Source organism: Tinamus guttatus, unplaced genomic scaffold (assembly GCF_059628265.1).
Source record: "Tinamus guttatus ecotype Peru unplaced genomic scaffold, ASM5962826v1 Tinamus_guttatus_pri_ptg000263l, whole genome shotgun sequence".
Taxonomy (NCBI): Eukaryota; Metazoa; Chordata; class Aves; order Tinamiformes; family Tinamidae; genus Tinamus; species Tinamus guttatus.
The window spans coordinates 1,020,992-1,045,192 of record NW_028288797.1 but is presented as its reverse complement, the minus strand read 5'-3'; the positions used below and the strand labels follow the sequence as shown (position 1 = coordinate 1,045,192).

At 35.3% G+C, this 24,201-nt stretch overlaps 1 protein-coding gene across 1 annotated transcript in view; it reads right to left on the bottom strand.

The window, feature by feature from the left end:
* NBAS (NBAS subunit of NRZ tethering complex) overlaps positions 1–24,201 on the bottom strand; it is a 146,639-nt gene that overhangs the window by 38,225 nt on the left and 84,213 nt on the right. The window contains exons 43-47 of the mRNA XM_088527201.1: positions 22,908–23,158; positions 20,633–20,967; positions 14,580–14,798; positions 13,378–13,580; positions 5,191–5,280 (exon numbers count right to left, since the gene is read on the bottom strand). Coding sequence (XP_088383327.1) covers positions 5,191–5,280; positions 13,378–13,580; positions 14,580–14,798; positions 20,633–20,967; positions 22,908–23,158 — 1,098 coding nt within the window. The remainder of the gene's footprint in view (positions 1–5,190; positions 5,281–13,377; positions 13,581–14,579; positions 14,799–20,632; positions 20,968–22,907; positions 23,159–24,201) is intronic.

The window sequence follows — 24,201 nt, the reverse complement described above, 5'->3', positions numbered from 1 at the left end:
AGAAGGCTCATGAATTATTTTTTCTTGGTATGCAGAATTGAAACACAGGTGAACACATTCAAAATGGCGATCTATCAAAATTGTTGTTCGAAGTATAGAAAACACCATTCCTTGCATTTCTGCCTGTGTGATTTGGTAATGATCATGTTGTAACAAACTGTATCAACTTTTAAGATCTTCATCAACTGCTGTCTTTTTTAAATATAATGTTTTTCAATGAATAAAAAAGGAAAACAGCCAAATGATTCAAAACCTCAATGGAAGTTTGTTACAGCCCAAGTTTGCTATTATTTCATTACACGTTCTAGAAAACCTGCAATGAAATAAAGTTACCTAGGAAAGGGAACCTGGCAAATATACATAATTAAAAATTATATAATCATAGAGACACACATACACACAAAAAAACCACACACACAGCTCCCATTCCCCTAAACCATACTCTTGCCTTATGTGACTTCCAGAAAATAGTGGGATTGGAAAGTTAAATGATCTTTTCTATGCTTTAGAGTAAATCCATTTTTATACATTTCAATCATTCAATGCATAAAGGTGCCAAAATTCAATAACATAAGGGAGTCAAAAAATTCTACTGTGGGAAAAACAATTAATATACTAAAACTACAGCTCTCAGTAGCTAGCAAAGTCTGTTTCTGAAGCACAAAATAAGGAATAACATCAGCACATGTGTAGGAAAAGCAAAATGAAATATCATCTTGAAACTTTTTACACTTTAAGATGATCTTCACCAAATCCCTGTCCTGATAAATGCTCTGTAGTCAAACTGAAAAAAAAATCAAATACTTGATTTGATCAAAACCAAAAATATTTCTACCTCTACGTCAATGATTTCACTTGAGTAAAACTCAAACGCCAACTTACTGAAAGATTTCACCACTATCTTCATGCTGGAAAACAAGCGTTAAACATTGTTTCACACATCTCAACAAAGAAGCTTTTTCCCCACCACCGCCATGAGAGGGTTTAACTATCAAGCCTTTACTTCCCTCGTGTTTTAAAAGATGCCTTTGCACAATATAGGGAGCTAAAGCTGATGGGGCTCTTCCAGCACTGTCACCCCTGCGCGCCTGTCAGGGAATGGGAACCACAACACACGACTTGAGCAAAACACAGACTTGTTGCAGTACATTTTTCTAAACACTCCTATTACCTTGGCCATTTTAGACTTGATCACAGTCACATAAACATAGTAAGAACCGTGCAATACATATGCTTCAGCAAAGAAGAGTTATTCCGTGAAAGCATCAAAAGGACAAATGTCTGTGTACATAGCAGAGTCCTCAGCTATAGAAGGTTTTTTCATTTTTTCTGATTAATAATTCTACTCATATTTATCAAGTTTAAATTATTATTCCTACCTCAAGGGAGCATAAATATGTTTATATGTTCCAGGGAACAATCTGAACAGTTCTTTTCTGGAAGATAATACAGTTTGGCAAAAGTCAAATTTAGTCCAAATCTAGTCCAAATTTTAAATAAATTAATCAAAAAATTCTAATTACTTGAATGAGTAAACTATCATAATAGATTGGCTTTTTTTTCCCTGAAGTATCTGAAAAATACATGTTTTTTATAAGCATATATAATAAGTCGTGGTTAGAGTATGGCTTTCTGAGTAGGTTCAAAGAGTCCACAATGTTTAACTTTGGAATCAAATTTAGTATATTTTGTTCTAGCTAACTGGGTTTAAAGGAAGCATGCACATGCTTTCCACCAAATTAATTTCACGAAATGTTGTGAAATTCAGCCCATTAGGGGACACTAGAGAAAGTATTATTCTCTGTAGACTCTTGGACTTCTTTGCTTTGCAAAATACAATTCATCTGTTTAATATACTATGAATAATTATATATATGCTGGCATATAAGACTTCAGATCTGCTTTTTGTTGGAATTTTGTAATACAAGAGCACAAGACTGTAACAGAGGCTTTATATCTTGCTGCCTAGCATGGAAATTGCTACTATCTTTTATTATTGTTGTTCAGCAATTTTGCTTTTTGCCCACTTGAACTTATTTTTGTAAGAGAAACTTGAATTTTTTTCTACAAAGAGGAAATAATTAAGTATATAAAAATTACTAAAATATGATATTAAGACAAAGAACTATCTGGACAGGTATCTTCAATGTTACTTAAATTAAAGTATAATTTAATACCTTTTAAATAAAAACCTATTTAGAATACCAAAAGAGTCAGCAGAAACCATTAGGTTTAACCTCTATGTGCCATTTACTATTAACTATCATTTAATACCTTCCCCAAAGGCTTCAGCTGCACAAAAAAGAATTTAATGCTACCAACATGCAAAATGCTGAGAGGATTATGAGGTGAGAATCATATAAACGAGTCCAGCAGACAAACTGCACCATGGTTAGTCCTAAATTCTGAAATAGATATTTCCATCAGACTATTTCTGAATCCATTCTGGCCATGACAATATAGCCAGGAAAGGAAAGGTAGATACCCTCAATGATAAAACAAAACAAAGCAAAACAAAAACAACAACAACAACAACTTGATGCATTAGATGAAGCAAGAATAGTAAGGGTTGAAAGTGGACTTGTTATGTTAACACTTTTATTGCCTATTCATACTTCAGGAAACAAATTAATATCATCTAGACAGTTAAGTATTGTAATAACAAGAACAAGCTCCTAGAGAATTCTACTAAAACAAAACAAAAACAAACAAAAATAAAAGCTTCACTCATTGCTATTTATCTAGTGATTATACCTTGAAATTTTCAATAAACCAGTTTGTAGTATATCTTTGAAATGCATATGAAACACGCTTTTAATCGAAGCATCATGTGATACTATACTTTCTTGGGCATTTGAATTTTAAGACTGTACTTTAAGACCACAGCCTTTATCAGGCAAAGCCCCATGCCTGTCAAAGGACAGTCAGCATCTTTATTTTGCCTTGGCAGAGCCCACCTTGCAGGACACAAGGCTGGCTCACAGGCTAGATGCCCAGTCTTTAATCCTTTGCTGATACAGCCTCACTCACTAAACTTTACTGTTACGATGAAAGACCTTTATAATAAGGCAGTTGCACCACTTACAGTAAATAAAGCACCTTAATTTTAGCAATGAAATTACCCTAAATGCTTAAGCTGATATCTAAGGGAAGTGGTTACGCAGAGGGCTCCTTGAGGCATCTGAAGACACTCTCCACCTTGCCCTCTCCCATATAAAGACTTAAATACAAAAAAAACTTGGTCAAATAACCATGTAATATTCTAGGAACCTCTCTCCAGATCTGACAAAATAATATGATCATAATGACAGTGGATTTTAGGACCTAAAAATGTAAGCTGTTTTATTTTGTCTGGTCTTGACTGATGCCTATACTTGCATACCACCTGGCCTTATGAAAACAAACTCGACTGGCTGCTTTTCAAGTATGACTTTTTTTTTTTTTTGTATTTGAAGATAAATCTTATTGCCCTACACCCTCCTCCTCCCTGTATTGATACCTTCTCTACTTTCACCATTGATTTTCCTCTTCGTAACTCTAGTCATTTCTCTTTTTTTTTCCTATACCATCAATAGCCAATGGCTCTGGTATGCTAATAATTACAGAATGCCCATATTACCTTGGCAGGAGAAAAAGATATTTCATTTTAATTCACTAATTAGATTAGACAACTATATGAGACTACCAAAAGCAGTGCATTAGACTAAATACAACGTGAGTGAAAACATTTACACTACACCCATTTGCACAAACACAGCCAACTTGCTAGCAGTGTCAGAAGATTTCATTTTATTCCTTCCTGCCTCTTAATGAACATGTAATAAACCAGCAAATAGTATTCATCTATCCTTTAGTAGCATTTCAAGCTACAGCTCCCCCTGCTTTAAAAAACAAAACAAAACAAATTGAGAAAGTGGTTCCAGCTGGAGTGTTATTTATAGCTAATGCTCCCTTATTTATCTTAACAAGGCAGACGGGAAAGTATTACCATTAGAAAACACCAATTTAACCTGTCTTGCAGCTCTGAAATAATAAATATTGACAGTTTAGATTTTCAGCAGGTCCTGATTACAATTTTATTTAGACGTTTTATTGTTTGAATAATGTTGTTCAGCTCAGAACTTGAGCTAAATTAGAAATGACTGGTGGCACTGAAACTGTAAATTCAAAGTATGAGTATTAAAAAGATGGTCTGCTGCAGTATTTCCAGAGTTCTGCAGAGCTCACACCTGATATTAATATAAGTTTCCTTGAAGGGAAAATGTGTGCTTTGTAAACAGAATAGTTGGAGTTTGAACAGGTAAAAAGGAATAAATATTTAAATGAATCTAAATAAATTCTTGCAGTCCTCACTCCAACTTACTACTTTAAGACTTTAATGTTAATAGCGCAACCGCACAGAGAAAAAAATCTGAAAAAGTGTATGTCTGAATAAAACAGCTCTTACGTTCCCATTTACAGCGGAATATTACAAGTCAGATGTACTGTAAATTATGATATCAAATCAGTCAAGTTCAGTATCCAATAGCTTGATATTACTGCATTTAACTAATTTAATGCCAGTGTAGGCATTGCCACAAAACAAGGCAATTGCTTTTCCTGTTCTTAGTTCTTACATCTGGTAGAAAAACTAAAAAAAAAAAAAAAAAAAAAAAACTAAAAAAAAAAAAAATCGCAGAGCCAGACTCAGCCTGATCATTCCAAAAGCTGAAAGAAGGGCATATACACAAAAAGGACGAAAAAAAACAGAAGCAAAAAGGACGAAAAAAAACAGAAGCATTTGTGAAATTTCTGCAACAAAATTTCAGAAATACTGATACATTTAGATATCTCTATCATTATTATTTGTTGTTTTTCTAGTGAACTAAAAGAAAACCAGTGAAGAACTCTACTTCTGGCAATTATTCAACCTGCAGTAGTCAGAGCTGAAATACAATTTCCTCAAATTACCACAGTATGTGGCTGACCTACTTTTAGGTTCAATGACTTGATTTCTTCCAGATCATCAAATAAGTGTCTCAGATTTTAAACATTATAAATGATATCTTGTTCCAGAATAACATCTTGGAATGCAAACCCATTAGATATACCCATGAATAAGTCATCCACATTTAGTACTGTACCTTCCATGCTTTCTTAAGATGTATTCTTCAAAGCCTTAACCAAAGAATCCATACAATAACTTCTTACCCTTTTTCAACACTCGTGTGGACTGCAGACACGATGCCTTCTAGGACTCCAAGGGGATCCTTCACTGAGGTAGAAGAATTGCCATCTCCACTACTAATGAGACACACAAAATTCAGTAATGAATGATCCTTTCTTAGAAGCTCCCTCCCACCCATGATACTATCAAATAGTATCTAGATTAGTATAAATAGTATCCAGATAGTACTAAATAGTAGTAGTAGATCTAAATAGTATCTAGATACCACTGGATACTATCAAATGACAGCTAAATTAGTTTTAGAAGAGTGAAAAGTTTAAATCTACATAATGTCTCTTGGAAAACAAATCAAATCATTATTTATAGCTTAGAATTATGCAGAGTCCTTAGAGAGATAACTTCTATCCCCAAAATATTACTCTATTTTCACACACAAGAAGAAAAAAAAAGTCACGGAGAAAAAAAAAGTTATACAAAAAAAAAAGAAACATAAAAAGAAAAGAATTCTTCTAGTGTCTCATCTATCACAGGCAAATATATTTCGTACTAATGCAGGATCTGAATAATTTAGTTAGGTCAAACATCTCAGTCTTAGAAAAATGTGTATTTTGCATAGGAAATCAAACGCAATATGACAGCAATTTTCTGTAATAACAGAGAAAATTTCCTATTCTGCCTGTATCTCAAGTAATGAAAGGCAAAATCTTCCTTAACAAGTATAAATAACATTAAAAACTACATTAAAAGAAAAATTATTATAGATTTGTTAAGAAAGATAAAAAATGCCAGGAAACTAGGAAAACTTAAGAAAGGTTCTATGAACAAAGCTACTTTATTAAAGAGTTGTTTATAGGCCAATTTTAATTTTCCTGTATTATTGGGATTTTTTTTCCCCCCCAAGCAAGTTTCTCTTAAAAAGTCATCAATTAAAGACATTAACACTGTATTGTGTAAGAGAAGTAGAAGAATAGCCAGAAGATGATGTCTGAAGTGGAAAGGCCACTAAGGCTGTAGTAAGGGCATAGGACATGGATCACAGAAAGAGAGAACCTGCTAGCTCCACTGTCTCTGAATTATCTTTATTGCACATAAAGACATTCCAATATCAAACAAAATGATCACCAAACCTTATATTTTGGGTTTCTTCAGGTTTGGACTTGACTAAGACTTGCTTTTGAAAGTGTTTAGTATCTTTAATTAGAAATGTAAGCCTTAAGCTTCTATAGCAATGAGGCTTTGGGCATCTCAGAAACAACCCATCTCAAAGAAATGTACATCCAAAGGTTAATGGTAATTCCTGGAAAATGGAAAGGACTTTATTTTCAGGTAACCCACCTACAAAGACACCTCTGGACTACAGTGGGTTTTTTAAACTTTTACAGGAAGCTTTGTCTTTGTCATATGGGAGGTGCTACAGACACCCAAGTATTATTCTATCAACAAGGAGAGGTGAAAAAAGTGAATCTAAAAGGTAAATTAGTTAAGAATAACAATAGCATATTTTAATATAAACTAGAAATGAAATCTATCAATTGAAATGAAATAATGCTCTTTCCTGAAATTAATGTACAGTTGAAAGCTATCTTTTTAAAAAGACTTGACATTGCCTACACTGCCTAAGAATAGTTAGAGAAACTAAAAAGAAATTACAGTTCAGCTGTCAAATTCGCCTGTGTCAGGTTATCATAAATACTGTTGCTTTGTTCTTTTCTTAATAATTGATGATGAAAAATAAACAGCTACTAACAGAAACAAATTAATGAGGAATTCTTTCACACATATTATATGCTGTTTTATGCAAGTTATAAACAGCAGAATGAGATTCAATGCTCACCTCTAAACTCCTAGGCATGAGCATGGTGTAATTATACTGATAAAGGCTTATTTTGATCTCAGTTCAGCTTCAGAAAAAGTGATGCATATTTAATCAAGATGTTCCTCAAATACAATAAACTACAAAGAACGCTTGAAGGGAGAATAAATTAAATGTATCCAAGTCTTTTAACTTAATTATGCTATTCATTGAAAATACTTGATATTCTCTTATTTCTTCAGGTTTATTTTCCTCTTTGCTTGCATTTCCTCTGAATATTGGGAAATGGAAAAATCTTATCGTGTTTGTACTATCATACCACACTGGGGAAAAAGTTACATTGACAGTCAGTGAAAACCCTGCAGTTTTAATTTTCTTCAGAAGTTAGCTACCTGAAAATCTAGTGCAACTGGCTTTACCTCCTTCTCTAAATAGAGAAGTTAAAGTAAATTAATAAATAAATAGGAGTTCAGATTTTCACCAAAACTTTCTTGCCCACTGCCAGAAACAATATATTGACTATATTCACCTGTATATGTATATGAGATAAGAAATGTAGGAGTTGTAAACAAAGACTACCATACCTTGAACAGAAAAAAACTGCCTTTTCTGACTACCTTGATTTCTACACAGGAAACCATCACACATGATCTAAATACTTCTTTATGTATCTATGACTGTTCCTAAAAGTAATTTCACACATCGTGGAAAGTCTCCAGTATAATCACATAAGTGAACTTAGGAGAAAATGAAATTTGTGTAACTCTAATCAGGCTACTAATATTGAAAAACATCTTATATTTTTCAAAAGTTCCAATTTTCTACTGAAGAGAGAAATGAATTCTATTGATAGCAGCTAACACTGAAAGAAATTACCAAATATCACTTTTGCAGGAGGAAAGCAGACAGTCCCTGCTTGAGAGATGCCCTATACAGCAGCGCATGGGCTTCCACTTGGGATTCTGTGCATCAAAACAAGTGTGGCAAGGAAAATAAAAGCAGTTAACACAACTGGACAACACTGCTCTTCAATTGGGGCACTTACAGATGGGCAAGTAACTGTATTTTCCCTTCGATGCTGTTTCTGAGAGGTCTGAGAGTTTTTAAGCCTCTGAAACTGTGCTATTGGAAGTAAGAAGGCAAAAAGAAATCTTCTTTGGGTTATAATCATGAAACTGAAACAAGGGATGCACGTTTTGAATCACCGCAGTGCTACGATCCGCGCTTACCTTGCAGGGATATCACTGAGACTAACCCAAGTCTTCCTACTTATACAGGCCTGTTTCATTTGGGGTTACAGTATCTTCACTAAATCCCTCGTTAATACACCCACTTAAAAACCAACTACTTTATAAATGCTAATTTTCATTAAAAGAAGAAAAAAGCTTTCCAAGATGATGTATTCAAAACTATTGTGTAAAATAACCACGTTGCATAATATATCCAAACTCCAACAAATAAATCTTAGGAGCTTTCCTTTGAAGCGTTATCTTTATTGAATAGTAGTTCAGTATTCAGTATTCTGGGCACACAGTATGGATATTTTATCATATTTTTTCCACAAATGCAGAAATAGAAGTGTTACACAGAATGCTTGGTTTGTATGTTTTGATTTCTGCTGTTGCCCTAGATTGAATGCTAACATCTCAGTGCAGCACATGCATGCAATTTCATTCACACTGATGATATCAATGTCAGCAGGCTTAAGTGATACCAAGCAACAACAATTTTTTTCCAACACTTTTTTTGGGTGAAAAGTGAAGTTACTTTATCATATTAACCCTTTACTGAATTTCATGGTAGGAAGAATATTACATCTAGTATTTTCTATTTTACTTTAGGCTAGACTCATGTTCTTTACAATTCCTTTTTTTATTTACTATTCTATTAGACATTCTTTCAATAGCACCCATGTATATTATCAACCCTGTGACTTGCCTCTCATCCTCTTCCAGACAGGAAGGAAAGGAGCATATTGTTCTACATCAACTTGTGTTGGAACATAACAAGTTTTTACATATTTATAAGGAAAAAACACCGGTCAGAGGAATGCATATCACATGTCAAATGAAAAGTGGTGAACTTCTGAGTACATCAGAAGCTTCTAACGAATTCTGCTTTTGCCCCTCCCAAAAGATCCACTGGAAGGATATATTTTCCCTCCTTTCAGTGAAGTGCCGCACAGGAGTTTTTAATAATGGTCTGCCTGAGAACTTCAAATGAACTTTCCAGCCTCTAGCCTTGAGATGCATATAAAAAGCCTAATAATTCAATTCATAGAAAAATGGGATAAGAAGCAGGGTGGAAAGGAGAAGTTCGATAGGTTTGAGAGGTCATAATCCTATTAACGAGACTCACTGTGGTTGAATTAACCGGATTGTGTAAGCTTCATATCCACATATATTGCACTGCTGTATTCCAGCTGCAAACAGCATGATGATAATGATCACTTAAAGCCAAATTGTTTTCCAAATGGACAAAGGCAGCCAAAAAGACATGTGTTCCTATGAAAAAGCTCTATTATCACGGGGATTCCATGAACACTCTTGAACTGAATTGATAGGAATAATCAGTTTGCAAAGAAGGCTGCAAATATTCTGAAATGTCGTCTTCTCTTCACTCTGTTGTGATACACTCAGAAATGTTGAAGGACAGTTACACATGTGGACAACTCTATTCTACAATTATTTCTATATTTCTGGTTTGTGATTCACATCATCGTAGTAACAACAGCATGCAGAAGAATCAGAGAAATAAGCAAAACACCCAAGAGTTCTGTGTTTCTAAACTGGTCTTACAAGTGAGACAGGATCGAAGAGCCACATAACAGTGGAACAGTTTTCTTGTTGCTCTTATCCTTTCAGAACAAAAGTATTTCTGAAAAAGTTTGGAATTAACAGAAATACCTGCTCATTTCTCAATCACATCAAACAGCCCATCTCTATCTTCCACCTTTTTCCCCTTCCAAAAAGAAAGAAAGAAACAAAAACCTCAAAAGATTTCTAGTTCACAAACCAATGGTGCCTTGTTTGGGATTCCCAGTGTATCATAGCTCAGGAAAAGGCAACAGGTAACACTGTAACATCGAATTCAAAGGACTGGCCTCAGGTTAAAAAAGAAAATCTCTGCTGAATTAATTTCAGTTGAATTAATTTCAATTGACAGAAAAGAGAAAAGCAAAAGTGAAGATTTTTATGCTGTTCTGAAGGAGAAAGAACACCACAGAGAACAGAATTCTTAACAGCTCATTGATGATCTGTCAACAATGATGGCAAAAATCCTCGGAGCCTTCCTCCTGGGAACAAAACTACTAACAGGGATGTGAAATCCTAGAGCTTGTTTTTCCAATTGTCCTAAACACATCACAGCACAGCTTTAGTCCAACCACAGCAACCATGTTGCCTGTACGTGCTCTCTAGCCCAGCTGTTAGAATAGGGAGCATCACAACTCGACCACTCTCTTGTTCAGCCACACCAATGAAGGGATCAGAACACATCTAATTCCTTGGCAGCAAGGAGGACAACTTATCCAACCACATATATTCAAGAACTTTTACATATCCTAAGTTTGTTAAAGAAAAGCATCTCAACACATCACTATAAACATATACTAGCCTCAAGAATGATGAAGTCCCAAATCACCACCCCTGACATTTCATTAACCTCATGAATATCTTCAGTTTCTTCACTGTGCTATATAAAGGGGAAAAAAAAAAAAAAAAAAAAAAGCTGGACCTGATGCAGATGACACCAAACTGGGAGGAGTGGCCAGCCCTCCAGAGGGCTGTGCTGCCATTCAGAGAGACCTAGGCAGGATGGAGAGTTGGGCAGAGAGGAACCTTATGAGGTTCAACAAGGACAAGTGCAGGGTCCTGCACCTGGGGAGGAATAACCCCAGACACCAGTGCAAATTAGGGGTTGACCTGCTGGAAAGCAGCTCCATGGGGAGTGATTTGGGAGTCCTGGTTGACAAGAAGTTAACCATGAGGCAGCAATGTGCCCTCGTGGCCAAGAAGGCCAATGGGATCCTGGCCTGCATGAGGAGGAGTGTTGCCAGTAGGTCGAGGGAGGGGATCCTGCCCCTCTGCTCAGTTTTGGAGAGGCCACACCTGGAGTATTGGATGCAGTTCTGGGCTCCCCAGTACAAGAAGGACATGGAGCTTCTAGAGGGGGTCCAGCAGAGAGAGACCAAAATGATTAAGGGACTCGAGCATCTACTGTATGAGGAAAGACTAAGTGAGCTGGGTCTATTTAGTGTGGAGAAGAAAAGGCTGAGAGGAGATTTGATCAGTATGTTCAAGTACCTGAGGGGTGACTGTAGAGAGGATGGGGCCAGGCTCTTCTCCGTGGTAGCCAGGGACACGACGAGGGGTAACGGGTGTAAGCTGAAACACAGGAAGTTCCACCTCCATGTGAGGAAGAACTTTACTGTGAGGGTGACAGAGCCCTGGAACAGGCTGCCCAGAGAGGTTGTGGAGTCTCCTTCTCTGGAGATCTTCCAAACCCGCCTGGATACCACACTGTGCCACGTGCTCTGGGTGTCCCTGCTGGAGCAGGGGGTTGGACTAGATGATCTCTAGAGGTCTCTTCCAACCTCAACCATTCTGTGATTCTGTGACATGCTAAAAACTCATACTTATATGCCAAAGGAATCTTGTAATTGCAGCTAAAAACTCAAAGCTGTAAAATCACTTATCAAACCTAACGGAGAGTTATTCTGAGTGGCGGGCTGGACGACAACTGATCATTTAGCACAATGAAGGAAGAGAAACTTATCTCACAGAAAGGCCTAGCAAACAGTACGCTTGTTTTCTCTCAGTTGTGCCCACAAATCTATTTATCTATCTATCTATCTTTCATGGTTCTATATAGTCATTATACTCTCCCAAATACCAGACACGCTAAAACACTTTCATCATCAAATTTGTGAATCTAAGACACGTCCTTTCTGGAGTAAAAGTAAAGGAATACATACGCTGCCTGTAATCAAAGAAGCCAGCACAACTATTCAGTGCAAGCTGACACTGCTGAAGAAACTCACTATGATTACTGTGGTTTTAGACTGCTTCTGGCAAGTGTTTAAATTTAAATTCCTAAGCAATCCGATAAGGAATACAATCAATTCAATTCAAAGATCATTGTATTGGAGTTAACACAATTGACCTGACAGAATCTAAACTCAGCTCTTTTAAACTGTCAATGCGATTTTAAGATGCTCAGCATTAGCTGTAGTTGATGCTGCTTTGCATCGCCCACGCCTTGCCAAGGTCTCAACAGAATTATTCAGGGATAAGTAAGTATAAACTGCCTGAATCGAGTTATTTTGAATCCTTTTCTCCTAGCCTATTTCTCCCTAATTTTAACTACAACAGATGACTCAGCTCACTAGGGCTGTGTGAACAGGCTGGATATTTGGTCCTTATAATACCAAAGAAAATTGCTGAGGTTTTGGATCCATGAATCCGAAAAAGGATGGAAATGAGCTCTTGGTCTTGGACAGTGTGTGGGAATGCTCCTAGTATGATGGTACCAGTTAAGAAACAGTAACAGAGTTCAACAAAACAGACTCCATCACAACAATCTGTTTCTCTCTAACAAGTCAGCTTTTTTTTTTTTTTTTTAAGGATATCATTTATCTCTTATGTGCTATGGGAAGCAGGCAGCACTTACACTTTAATTTGGGAAGAGAAGGGGTAGCACAAAGAGAAGAAAGGAGAAAAACACCATCAGAAACTCTCTTTAGGAGAACAAACATCAAAAAGGCATGGTAGCTTAAAACAACTTAAAACATACAGTACGTGCCAGAAAAGCTTATTTTTGAAAACCCTGCCAATAAACAAAAATAAAAACATCACCACCACAAATCACTCTGTAGAATGTTATTTCAAAGGGGCAAATTTTACTTCCTCCTGCAGGATTTGCTGTTGCTAGACATCTATTACCCAAAATATTGCATGACATCTTTTCCTCTTTTCCTACTCACTACCTCTTCCCAACAGCCTTTTGACCCTCTGCTTAAGAAATAATAAATGCAATTATGTGTAAATGTTCCAAAAATGCACAAGTGTGTGCGTGTCCACACACACACACACACAGCAATCATAGCACAAAGACAAGGTTTTTGGCTTAAAAAACAAAAAACAACAACAACAAAAAAAACACTTTTTTTTAGATAGAAAACCAGCCAGTGAACGCTTCTGTGGCTTGCTTTGTTCAGATCACACAGACTTCCTGAGCTGAAAAAGCTAGAATAGTCATCTCTGAGTAATTATAAGAGCACAAATGGTATAAAAATTCTTTTTTTTTTTTTTTTTTTTTGTTATTCCCAGCTTTTTGCAGAATCCAGAGTACCTACTATAAACACAAAGGAAGGTTCTTGGACCTATGGCATACTTACCTTAATGCACATAAAATTTCTTTAATAGCACATTGGACAATATCCTTCGGAGAAAGGCCTAGATCCCCAACAGCCACCTGTAACAACTGTTGTATCATGTCCAGAGGCTGACCATCTATGCACATAGCTACTGCCTGCTCATGGATTTTTTCTTTCTCCGACCTTGACAAATCATACAAATAGCCATACTTCTGGAGTGTGTCCTGTGGATAAGCAGGTTTGGAAAAAATGTCAGCACATCCTTCATTTAGAGCTAAACATCGTTCAGTGTCTTTAATTCCCCCACACCACTTAACATGTTACTATGAAACTGGGAAAGACTGACCGAAGTGAAGTTTCAAAATCCAGGTCAATGAAATAAAGCTATAAAAATATCAATAAAATATGATAAAAACTTGATTTCTTAGGTAACTATTTCTGGTACCATTCAAGACAAGCACATGGTTAGTAAACAGGCTTTTGTAACAACGCATGATATTCTTAAGCAAACGTAAAGATTTTTCTGCACCAGGCTTCTCTTTTCTTAAGTGTGTTTTACAATACAAAAGTTAGCCATACAAACACCACTCTATGTCTAGCAAAGCTGTATTTGCAGGCAATTTATTATATTATATAACTTGTTAAATTGTGCAAAATTGGAGGCTTTAGTAACATCTATTTAATATTTTAATCCATTTAATATTATTTTAGCTCCTCAAAATTGTTAGCTTGGACCCATTTTTTAAAAACAAAAGGACAAAATACTTCCTAGAAGAAATTATACCTTCATTCAAAACTAGCAGCTATTCAATGAATTAATTAGTTTCTATTCCTCTGTGATTGTTCAAGATAACATCAACACAGTTCAATAAAACTTGCCAGTAAATTACTCGCAGATTTATTTACTTTTTTCTGTATGTTTATTTTTATTGTATATCACTACAGACGCTAAAAACCTCTATGCATTCTAGACAAAAGAGTTCAGCTACGCTTTTCTTGGAGCAACCTGCCCAGTGACAGTAAAAATAATGGATCTTTTCAGACAAAGTTTTCAGAAATAACAATAAAAGATTTTGAGTATGTTAACAGCGAATTTATGAAATTCTTCAAATCTCCATCTCCAATGAAACCAAGAGAAACTTGGAACTGAAGTTTCCAAGGGAAAGGCACACTGAGGATACTGTTGCAAAACACTTAAATACATGTGTGCAATTTATCATTACCTGTTCACTGTTTTTCAAAGAAGTGATAAAACTATGACTGAGGGTTTGCAGATGAGCAAGAGATTGCTGCAAGTGATTCAGACTTTCTTCATAGGCAACAGATACATTTTCAGCACCTGCCATGTCATTTTCAGGATTTCTTTTTCTTAATTTTTCTGAAAGATGTTGGACTGCTTTAATAGCCTTCTCGGTCACTTCTATCCTCGCTTCAACTGGCAGCTGGAAAATATGACAGAATATTCAACCATTAGCATCATTTGTATAGTAGCAGTTGTATTATGGAAGTGCTTAAAGCTTACACGGCTGCACAGTACAGCATAAAATGAAGTCAAATATTGTATGAGAGAAACCCTAAAAACCATCAGTTTCAAACATGTTTTTGCCTTTTCCTCTTTATCTTTTATTGATGTTAATTTTGGCTCATCATAAAAACCTATAAAACGTATATTCCATCATAATTCTCATTGCTTGTCCGGACTGCCCTTTTGTAATCCCTGCTTTTTAATTCTGCATTGAGAGATGTCCAGAAATAATTCTGGAAGACAGACTGGAAGTCCCAAAATGTGAAAATTAACTTAAGGTTAATCTTATTAGGTTCCAGTCACTGTTTACATTTATCCATAGGACTATAACCATAAAAACAAACAAACAAACCCCAAACCAATGACATGTAAGAGGTTTACAACTACACAACTTCCATGTACTTTTCTTGGGACATGTGTACCTTCACCTGTACATTTGCACATTTACTGCAACTGTTCCTAATTCCATGTGGGATGTCAGACAGGCAACCTACACATATTAATGCAATGAAGATTTGGCAGCTTAATTTAAACTTCTGTTCATCTTCAAACAGATTATTACTGCAGTTACTCATCATTTTATAAAGCTGCTGCCTACAAAATAGTGCTTATAGCAGATAAACAAATTCCTTTCAACCTATCCTATTTAAAGCACAAATTAAACAAACATCACTAGTAAATGATGTTGATGTCCAAAATTAGAAGTATCCAGCTATTAGACTGAAAAAAGAAACTCTGCTTTTGCACTAAGCTTATCATAGAGCCTGGATTTCCAAATACAAAATTCTACATTCTCTGAATGAAGTTTCCTCTTAGTCCTCCAACCAGCATGAAGGGTCATTTTTGTGCTCAAGAATGGAAACTAATACTTCCAAATGGCATTAGGCAATAATTAGAGATCTCCAAGCTTCCAAAATGCAGGAGTACTAAAGAAAATCAGTTTAGAGTGTTTGGAAAGGGATATAGGTGGAAATGCTCTTTATACAGACAGTATTTGTAGCAAACTGCTGCACTGTTAAGTCAGGAACGACATTATTTGAACTAGAAGTCCAAAACAAAGGCCGATGACTTTAAAAACTCATGCATGATTGGTTAATTTAAAAATTTACCTTAAGTATGATTACAATATACTGACAATTACCAGAGAAAGAGGAAAATCAGAACTACAACAGCATCCTTTATATGAAAGTCAAATTGATATTTTCATCATGAATCAGGCTATCTATAACGTGACAGAAACTTGATAAAAATGGTTACTAAAAAGTTTTAAAGCATTTACAGCATTTTTCTTCTGAAAAGATGGTACATGAAGGAAAATGATTACTCCCTTTTTTAACACTGTGACTGTGAACCGCAGTAATGATCCATTGGATCATTGTCATTGACATTGTCAATGGAGAAAACAAAGGGAAAGGGAAGAGGGAGAATTATTGCAAGAACTGTGAACTACTGTCAGCGTTCACAGAGTAAATTGGAAGTATATTTTACCATTCAATTCCAAAGTTAAGTTCCATTCTCACTAGAAGCAATTAAATAGGATTTGGCTACTTGAGAACAAGACGTCAGCATCAGGTTTTACTAAGCAGGGAAAAGGTGCAATCTAGATATCACAAGAAACTATGATGACCACAGATGGATTTCTTAAATGTAATAACATAAAAAATGAAAGCAGCCACATATTTCATTTCTTTCTCATTCTAGTGTACATTCCAATGTTCAAAAAGCAATTTGAAGGAATGGAAAAAGCAAATAATAGAAATATTCCATCTAACTGTTATATCCCAGAAAAATGTGTGAACATGCTGCATTTTTAGAAGCCACAGTGTCTTAAGCGCATACAAATTAAAGCATTAAAAAAAACACACCCTTTCCAACACTATTTTTATTTTTGTGTTCATATTTGTGTAGTGATGAAGTGCATCCCTACCAACATAACAATTTATGATTATTTCAATCCAAAACAAAAACATGAATGACTATCTTCCATATTTCCAGTCAGCTTCAATAATGAAATTTGGCATTATACTCAGTAATAACAAATAGCTTTAGGAGCTAGTGCAATCTCTTTTTTGCCTGTGTAAGAGTGAAGTTATCTTTTTAAGAAGAATTTTACAGTTTAGAGAGACTTTCAATCTATATGTTCTGAAGAAATTTCTTCTCTTCAGAAGATATAAGCATTAATAAAGCATTGTACAAGCAACATTCACTTGAAAATGAAGACCCTGACACCACCATATTTATTGCCTCTGATTAATATTCAACTCTGAGATGAAGGAAACACATCCCTTTTTTATGCAACAGGAACCAAGGGCGCCAACAACATAGGTCACATTCCCTTATCTGTGACTAAATCCCAGCTTTGTATTTTCCACCACATAAATACTTCATAGACACAAGCTAACCACACATACTGGAATGAAAATCAAACTACATTCATTAACTTAGAAGTAGCTTAAACTGATATGGAATAAAAAAACAAGTTTCCCCATTCCTATACTAGTATTATTTCACTACGTTGCATTCATATGGAGTTTGGTGTAAAAGTTCTAAACTAAGGAATCAGTTAAAGGAAAAGCATTAGTGAAGCTTCCTATAATGAATCCTTGAAACAATTTTTTTATGAAAATAGCATACTACCGGTAAGGTAAGAAAATGCTCAAAAGTGTACTGGTCACAGAAACAGAGGTGCTTTCCATACCCATGGAGAACAGGACGTTATATAAGACAAACTGAATGAACTTAAGCACCCAAGTGATAAAAGAAACAGTAATTCAAAAGCCAATATTTGAATCTGGTTGTGCTTTATAAGAACATCATTTGCAAATTCTTGTACATGCTCAGGCAATGTCATGCACTGTCCTTATATTTGGCATTTTAGATGGTGTCAAGAAGTTAACGAGCCAGACGAAAAAACACGGAAAATTACTTGGAACTCCTTTTAAATAGCTCCCTTAACAGCTTTTCACACAATTATTAAAAAGGGTACTAAAGCTGAAAGAGAAAGTTACACATCCATATCCAGAATCATAAGAGGATCTCTCCTAACACACTCATTTGATGTGTGGTCAAAATGTTGACACTGTATCCCAACTTAAGCAAGAAGAAAATGGTCAAAAAAGACATTACTGCCTCAGAAGCAACAGAAGTCAACATTTCAATTAAAAATACTAAGCTGAATGCAAAATTCTTCCTTTGCGCCAGAAGTTGGAGGCAAAGTGTGGGATGCATTTGTAAATTAAACATATATCACCAGCTATAGTTCGAATGGATGTAGCCAAGACTACAAGAGGCTATGGAAAATAGCCTCAAATTTTTAAAGGAACATTCCTTCCTCCAAGAATACCTACCTGATTATAAGCACTGCTTTTTAGTCTACTCTTGCAGCTGTAGTCTTTTCTTCCTAATTAACATATTGTGACTATTCTTATTTGTAATGTGTTCTCCATAATGAAAAAGCAGTGAAATAAAGGCTAATTATTTTAAATTTGTTCGTTTTTTGTTTGTTTTAAATGACTGTGCCATTTCTTTTGCCTTTTTTCTTTTTCTCTTTTTTTCCCCCCATCTCTTTTAGATACAATTTATCTAAAATAATCTTTATGATTACAGCAATGGCCTATGAGGTCTGACACAACAGCTGTTTTTTTAAAGACATAACAGGCAATCTAACACAACCAACAAAGCAAGGCTATGAGCAAAAGAGTAAGAAAAAAAACAAATTAGCTCAAACATTCCATGAAGGTCACAAAGGAGAGCAAACACGAAACCATCCCAAAGATCAAAAATGTTGATACAATCACTATGATAACTAGAGCTTTATGAAGTAAGCTGCACTTAAAGTAAATACAGCTGCGAGAATAAAACATGACAAGCTAAAAAAATACATGCATAAACATTAGCAATAGCTCTACTGAATGATTAGAATACCCCAAATGGAAAAAAAAAACTGTATTTTTCATATAATTAAGAAGTCTATGCTTTCCACTCAGCAGGGATATCATTTATTTCAATAGAAAAATGTGAAGAACAATTCAGAATTAAGAGTGCTTCTGAGGAGATATACCACAACAAGAACCCTCTATTTACTTTCAGTAAGCTGTGGTGTTCAAAGGCTCGATGCAGTTTTTCAATGTGTGAGGGGAAGAAAGAACTGACCACCTTAATACAGACACAACTGGAACACTGGAGAAAGCAAAGACCCATACAAAGAACCAGATGCAAAAAGAAAGAGTAATGAAAATAATGAAAGACCTGGAAGGGAGGAGGAGAAAATCTATGCTTCATAACATCATTGTGACATCAGACATACATGGGAGTTTCAAATATTAAAATATGAGATATTAATAATAATAAAATGAAGGGAAAGGGGTAAGTGAAGAGGGCCCATACTGACAGAGCCCTATTCTACCTACTTAGTCTGCTTCCCCATTACTCACCCTTACTTCAGACTTTTCTTGATTTGATCTTTACTCGCTCTAATGAAAAAGAGCTTCATGGTAATCACCATACAGTCCTCTATTTATAGTGAATATTAATATGGAATTACAGACTAGCATATCTGTTACAGTAATGTGAAACTGATATAACAACACCTTTGCCCATAAAACTATGATGGGAGGAAAGTGATGAAATAGAGAGCTGGAGATAAAAGAGTAGGTGTCATCATGACTAGCCCTGATTGAAAACAATAAAATTTCGTAGATCAAAACAACAGGAAAGAGACCTCTGAGAAACAGGAGTCTTCAGGAACTATAACAATATGTTTTCATTTTATACTTTCATTCCAGCTATTTATTGGATTCTAAGGCAAGAGAAGTTGGCTAAATAGCTTCTTCATTCCCAAACCTAGTGGAGAATATACATTAAATCGCTGACTGGACTCAACCACTTCAAACACTTTGAGACTTTGCTTTATGGCTCTGGGTTTTGACTAAAAAGCTGGCAGATTTCTGCTGCTAAGTTCTCCTTGGACAAGGGCACAACACTGTTGCCAACGGGAGCTCCTTCCCTTTGCTCCAACTAACTGTAAGAGACTAGAGAAGCAGTATTAGCACTCTAAACAGCAACAGATTAAACAAACTTACAGCAAGTACGCAGTAGAGACTACCCATCCTCTTCGACCACCAAGGAGGAGTAAACGATGACAAGAAATGCCCAAGGTCCATCAACAGGAAGAGTTTCAAGCAGCCATTCCCTGTGGCCATACCTGAAACCAGCATTTCTTGCCCATTTGAGCACGTTCATTCCCTGGCTACTTCAGTCTAGGATCAGGTTAACAACTATGACCTCAGCCTGAGAGTCTTTCCAAATAGGCACAGAAATTGCCTATTTATACAGTTTTATACAGGTTTATACAGTCTGACAGAACAAGACATGAACTCTTCTCTGTGGAACATCCTATTTAGGATGCCAAAGTCTGGTGCTAAACAGAACACTGCCATTTTCAGGATCAGCACAAGTAAAATAATTAATAATATTTTATTCTCTGCTGACCGAGAAAATAATTTCAAGGTTCCATAAAAATATTTCATGAACAGAGCTAACTCCTCTAACTTACTATTAAAAAGGAATAAAATTATCTTCTACAATAAATGTCACAGAAAAGTGATAGACAGAGAAAGGTAGCTTGCAGACTAATACATTCATATATTTATCATTCTCTTCCTTCCCCCCAAAATCCATAACAGGGAAAAATTGCAGAAAATTTCTCTTTGGTGCTTTGAAGCCTGAAATTCTTCAGTTCCATCTGCTTACCTTTGTGACAGCTTTTGAAGAAAATGTAATTTCATCCAGAAAAGTGGTAAAATCACTTGGATCAAGTCTATCAAAGTACTTTGAACATACATCATATGCATGTAGCCACTCAGCTGTGGTTTCTGGTATTTTCTTAAGGAGATGGTGATCACCATTCCAGAAAAGTTTTGGCAACCAGACAGCATAAATAGAGCTTGGTGACAGCATGCTGCCATCTTTTTTAGGAATTTTGGGAGCCAGTTTGGAAATAGATAAGACATTTTGACTTGTAAGGATGGGCTCCAGTATTCCTAGAGGGTTCTCACTTTCATCTGTTAGCTTTTTGTAATTGAGACCTATAGACAGAGGAGGAAAAGGCAAATAAAATAAATACATTCATAATGTCTTTATATTTCTGCATAAAATGATCAGTACTAAAAACAAAATCTGCAGAACTAAAAAGAATCTCATTCCACTTCTTAGGGTGATGCATACTGATAGCCTGAATGAAGACAGAATTGTACATGTGGATAATAGAGAAATTTTATGCTGTCCTGACACGTATTTTCCTTTTACCTATTAACTACAGCCAAAGAAGCAGATTTCCAGAAAGATAAGAATATATACATACACATGCTATTGGTTTTTAATATAAATCTTAAAAACCTTGTGCACACACTCACCTTCTCAGCTAAGTCTTCATTAATTAAAAGCTTGTATTCCAATCACACAACAACTAAAATTTACTAAAATACTAATCACAAGCAAATTAAGTAAGGTCAGGGAGACAATTACATAAACAAAGCTGCATGTCCTATTGATAGAACAGTCATGTCACCTGAGTTTCTAAAGAGACAGAATTCTTAAAAACCAGACAATTCAATAGAAAAAGCACCTTATATAAGCAAAGCGTGAAATGCCTGCCTATTAACCTAAAACAATAGCACTTACCCTTCTCAAAACACAGTCTACTTCTCCTGAGACTTTAGAATAAGATAGTGCTGTTGCTATAAGTATTATATAAGACAAGTTACATCTACTGCCAAATATCTTTATTCAAATATTAAAGGCTATTGCCATACCATAACACTATAACTAGCCATGAACTATCCTGCACTTTGAAGGAGGATTAATTAGGGCCACAACATACAACAGATTTATTTCTTGACAGTACAGTGTTCAGGTCTCTTTTACTGAGGAATACTTAAAAGCAGCTTTAATAACAAAAAAAAATGTAGTTTCTAGATAGTTTTCTTCACCATAGAACTTTAATGTTTTAACACACGAATGAGAATATTACCAATATTCTGAAGACCTATAGATATGAAGATCCACAGAAATGAAAGTTTATTCTTATTTTATGCATGGGCAATATTAGGTCAAGATTATATTTTCCTTCTGGATATTTAATTTGACAGAACTCAGACCTAGCTTCACTAAGTACCATACATCATATAGAATTTATCTATTCAAAATACTTCAGTGGAAGCTGGAAGTACTTTGCACTGAAGCATGTCAGGTTTCCAGAAAATGACCATTTCCAAGAAATGGACTGCCTTTTTTTTTTTTTTCTCATTCCTGCAATACCTAATTTCATATGCACATTTTTTCGAAACTCTGCACTAAGCAAAGCTAATGTCTGAGTACACGTCAGGCTTCTGTACGGAACAACTAGGTCACGCCCACAGGAGCTGTTTTTTTTCCATAGAGTACAGATTTTTCTTAATCTCATTCTGAAACTAATCGAACACTCCATCAGCTGAAAATCCAGATACTACAACTATTTAACAGCAACAAGCAAATTGAAAATGGTGTTTAAAGCTTCGGAGTACTCTCCAGCAGACCACATTATCAAACACTGCATGTAGTGTAATATATTACATAATTAAGACTTATGAAAAGTAAACTTAAATACTTAAAACAGTTATGACAGCTAATGCATAACTTGTTCCTTTAAAAATTATGCTGTAGGACATTTGTGGTTTTTCTTTAAAAATTCACTAGATGCCACTGTCAATTATTTTAACCTGCATCACCACAAGAAATATTGTTTTAGAATTTTCTGTTTTGCTTGTTGATTAACCTAAATTTCCATAAATAGAGAGAAAAATAACTTACTTCTGTAAGACATGACTAACATACCTACTGAATTACCAGCATTTGCCATGCAAGATTAAAGAAAAAAAATACTTACCTGGCAAGGGTAAACAAGGAAAGTATAGGCAACATAACTGAAGAATTTTGATAACTGAGAACTGCTGCGAAGACAACAATAATCAAATAGTAACTCTCCTACCTGGTGCAACGGCTTTGAATTTTTTCAGGAGCCGAATGTGAGTTTCAGGCTTTAGAGCCTGCTTCACCAATTCTGAACAACCGCAGCTTTCGAGGAGCGTAAAATAATAAAGCAATCGCTGGTGATCTCGGCCTTCAATGCTTGGGAAAACATACTTCAGCATGTGCTCATGTAAGGCTTCAGGGTTGCTTTTCAGAATCTCAAAAAGACCCAGACTTTGTGCTCGTTCTTCTATTTCTACTGTGGATAACCTGTATTTAAGAAAAAAATAAAGGCTTGGACATGCCATGAAATATGAAAGCTTAGCAGCATACTTGGGAGACAGGACAATAGTTTGTCTTTGTTTAAGCAGTAAGATTTAACTGTGTAAGTCATTTTTGCAGTAAACATTCCTATATATTTAAAGCTAAGCATACGTATCTGTACATAATTTTTCTTTGCAGAGAATAATAAGTTGCTTATCGTCCAATTATAGTAATTCACTCAGATCAACTTCACTAAAGTTTCATGTTTCAGTTACAGCTATTTCTATAATACATTGCAGCTTTATAGTTTTGTGCAAAAAATGGCAATCCAATTGAACACCAAAAAGCACCAAAAAGTGGGCAAGGGGCAATTTTCTCTGATAACAGCTCTTCTAGGAACTTAGGATACATATGTGATTGTTTTGCTCTTGGGTTGGGACAGGGGGCAGGGTTCATTATGTTGTTCCAAAGATTCTGGAATAGATTCCCTCCAGATAAAAAGGTAATTCCTGTCACTGAAGTTATAAAACACATTTTTGAGAATTTCGTAATCAAATTAGATGAGATTCTGCAAAAGAAACAGTAATATTTCCAAATAACTAAAACAAATTTCCAAATAAATTGATTTATTTAAGAGTTTTCAACAAACTCAAATTAAATAACATAAAAGAAATAACGTGATGGATATCTATCATGAAGTCAAGAAATAATTTATAAAAACTATGTAAGTGCTTTTTCTGAGATTCTACCTATAAAATGGCTTGTAGACAGCACATAATTCATTAAAAGAGATTAGGTCTTAGAATAAGCTTCTTTTCATTTCTGAATGAACGCATAATGATGCCTGCATTACTAATGCCATAATCCCAGACTAAAACATACTGTAGTGACCATATGCTGTCAATCAACTTTAAAATGAGATTATGATACAACAAAAAACATATTCCACATGCATACACCATGCTCTTGTATCACTTTTCAAGACCTTTTGGAGTTTCATTAGGAAAAAAATAAATCCTTATTTTCTATTTTGCTAATTTTATAATTCT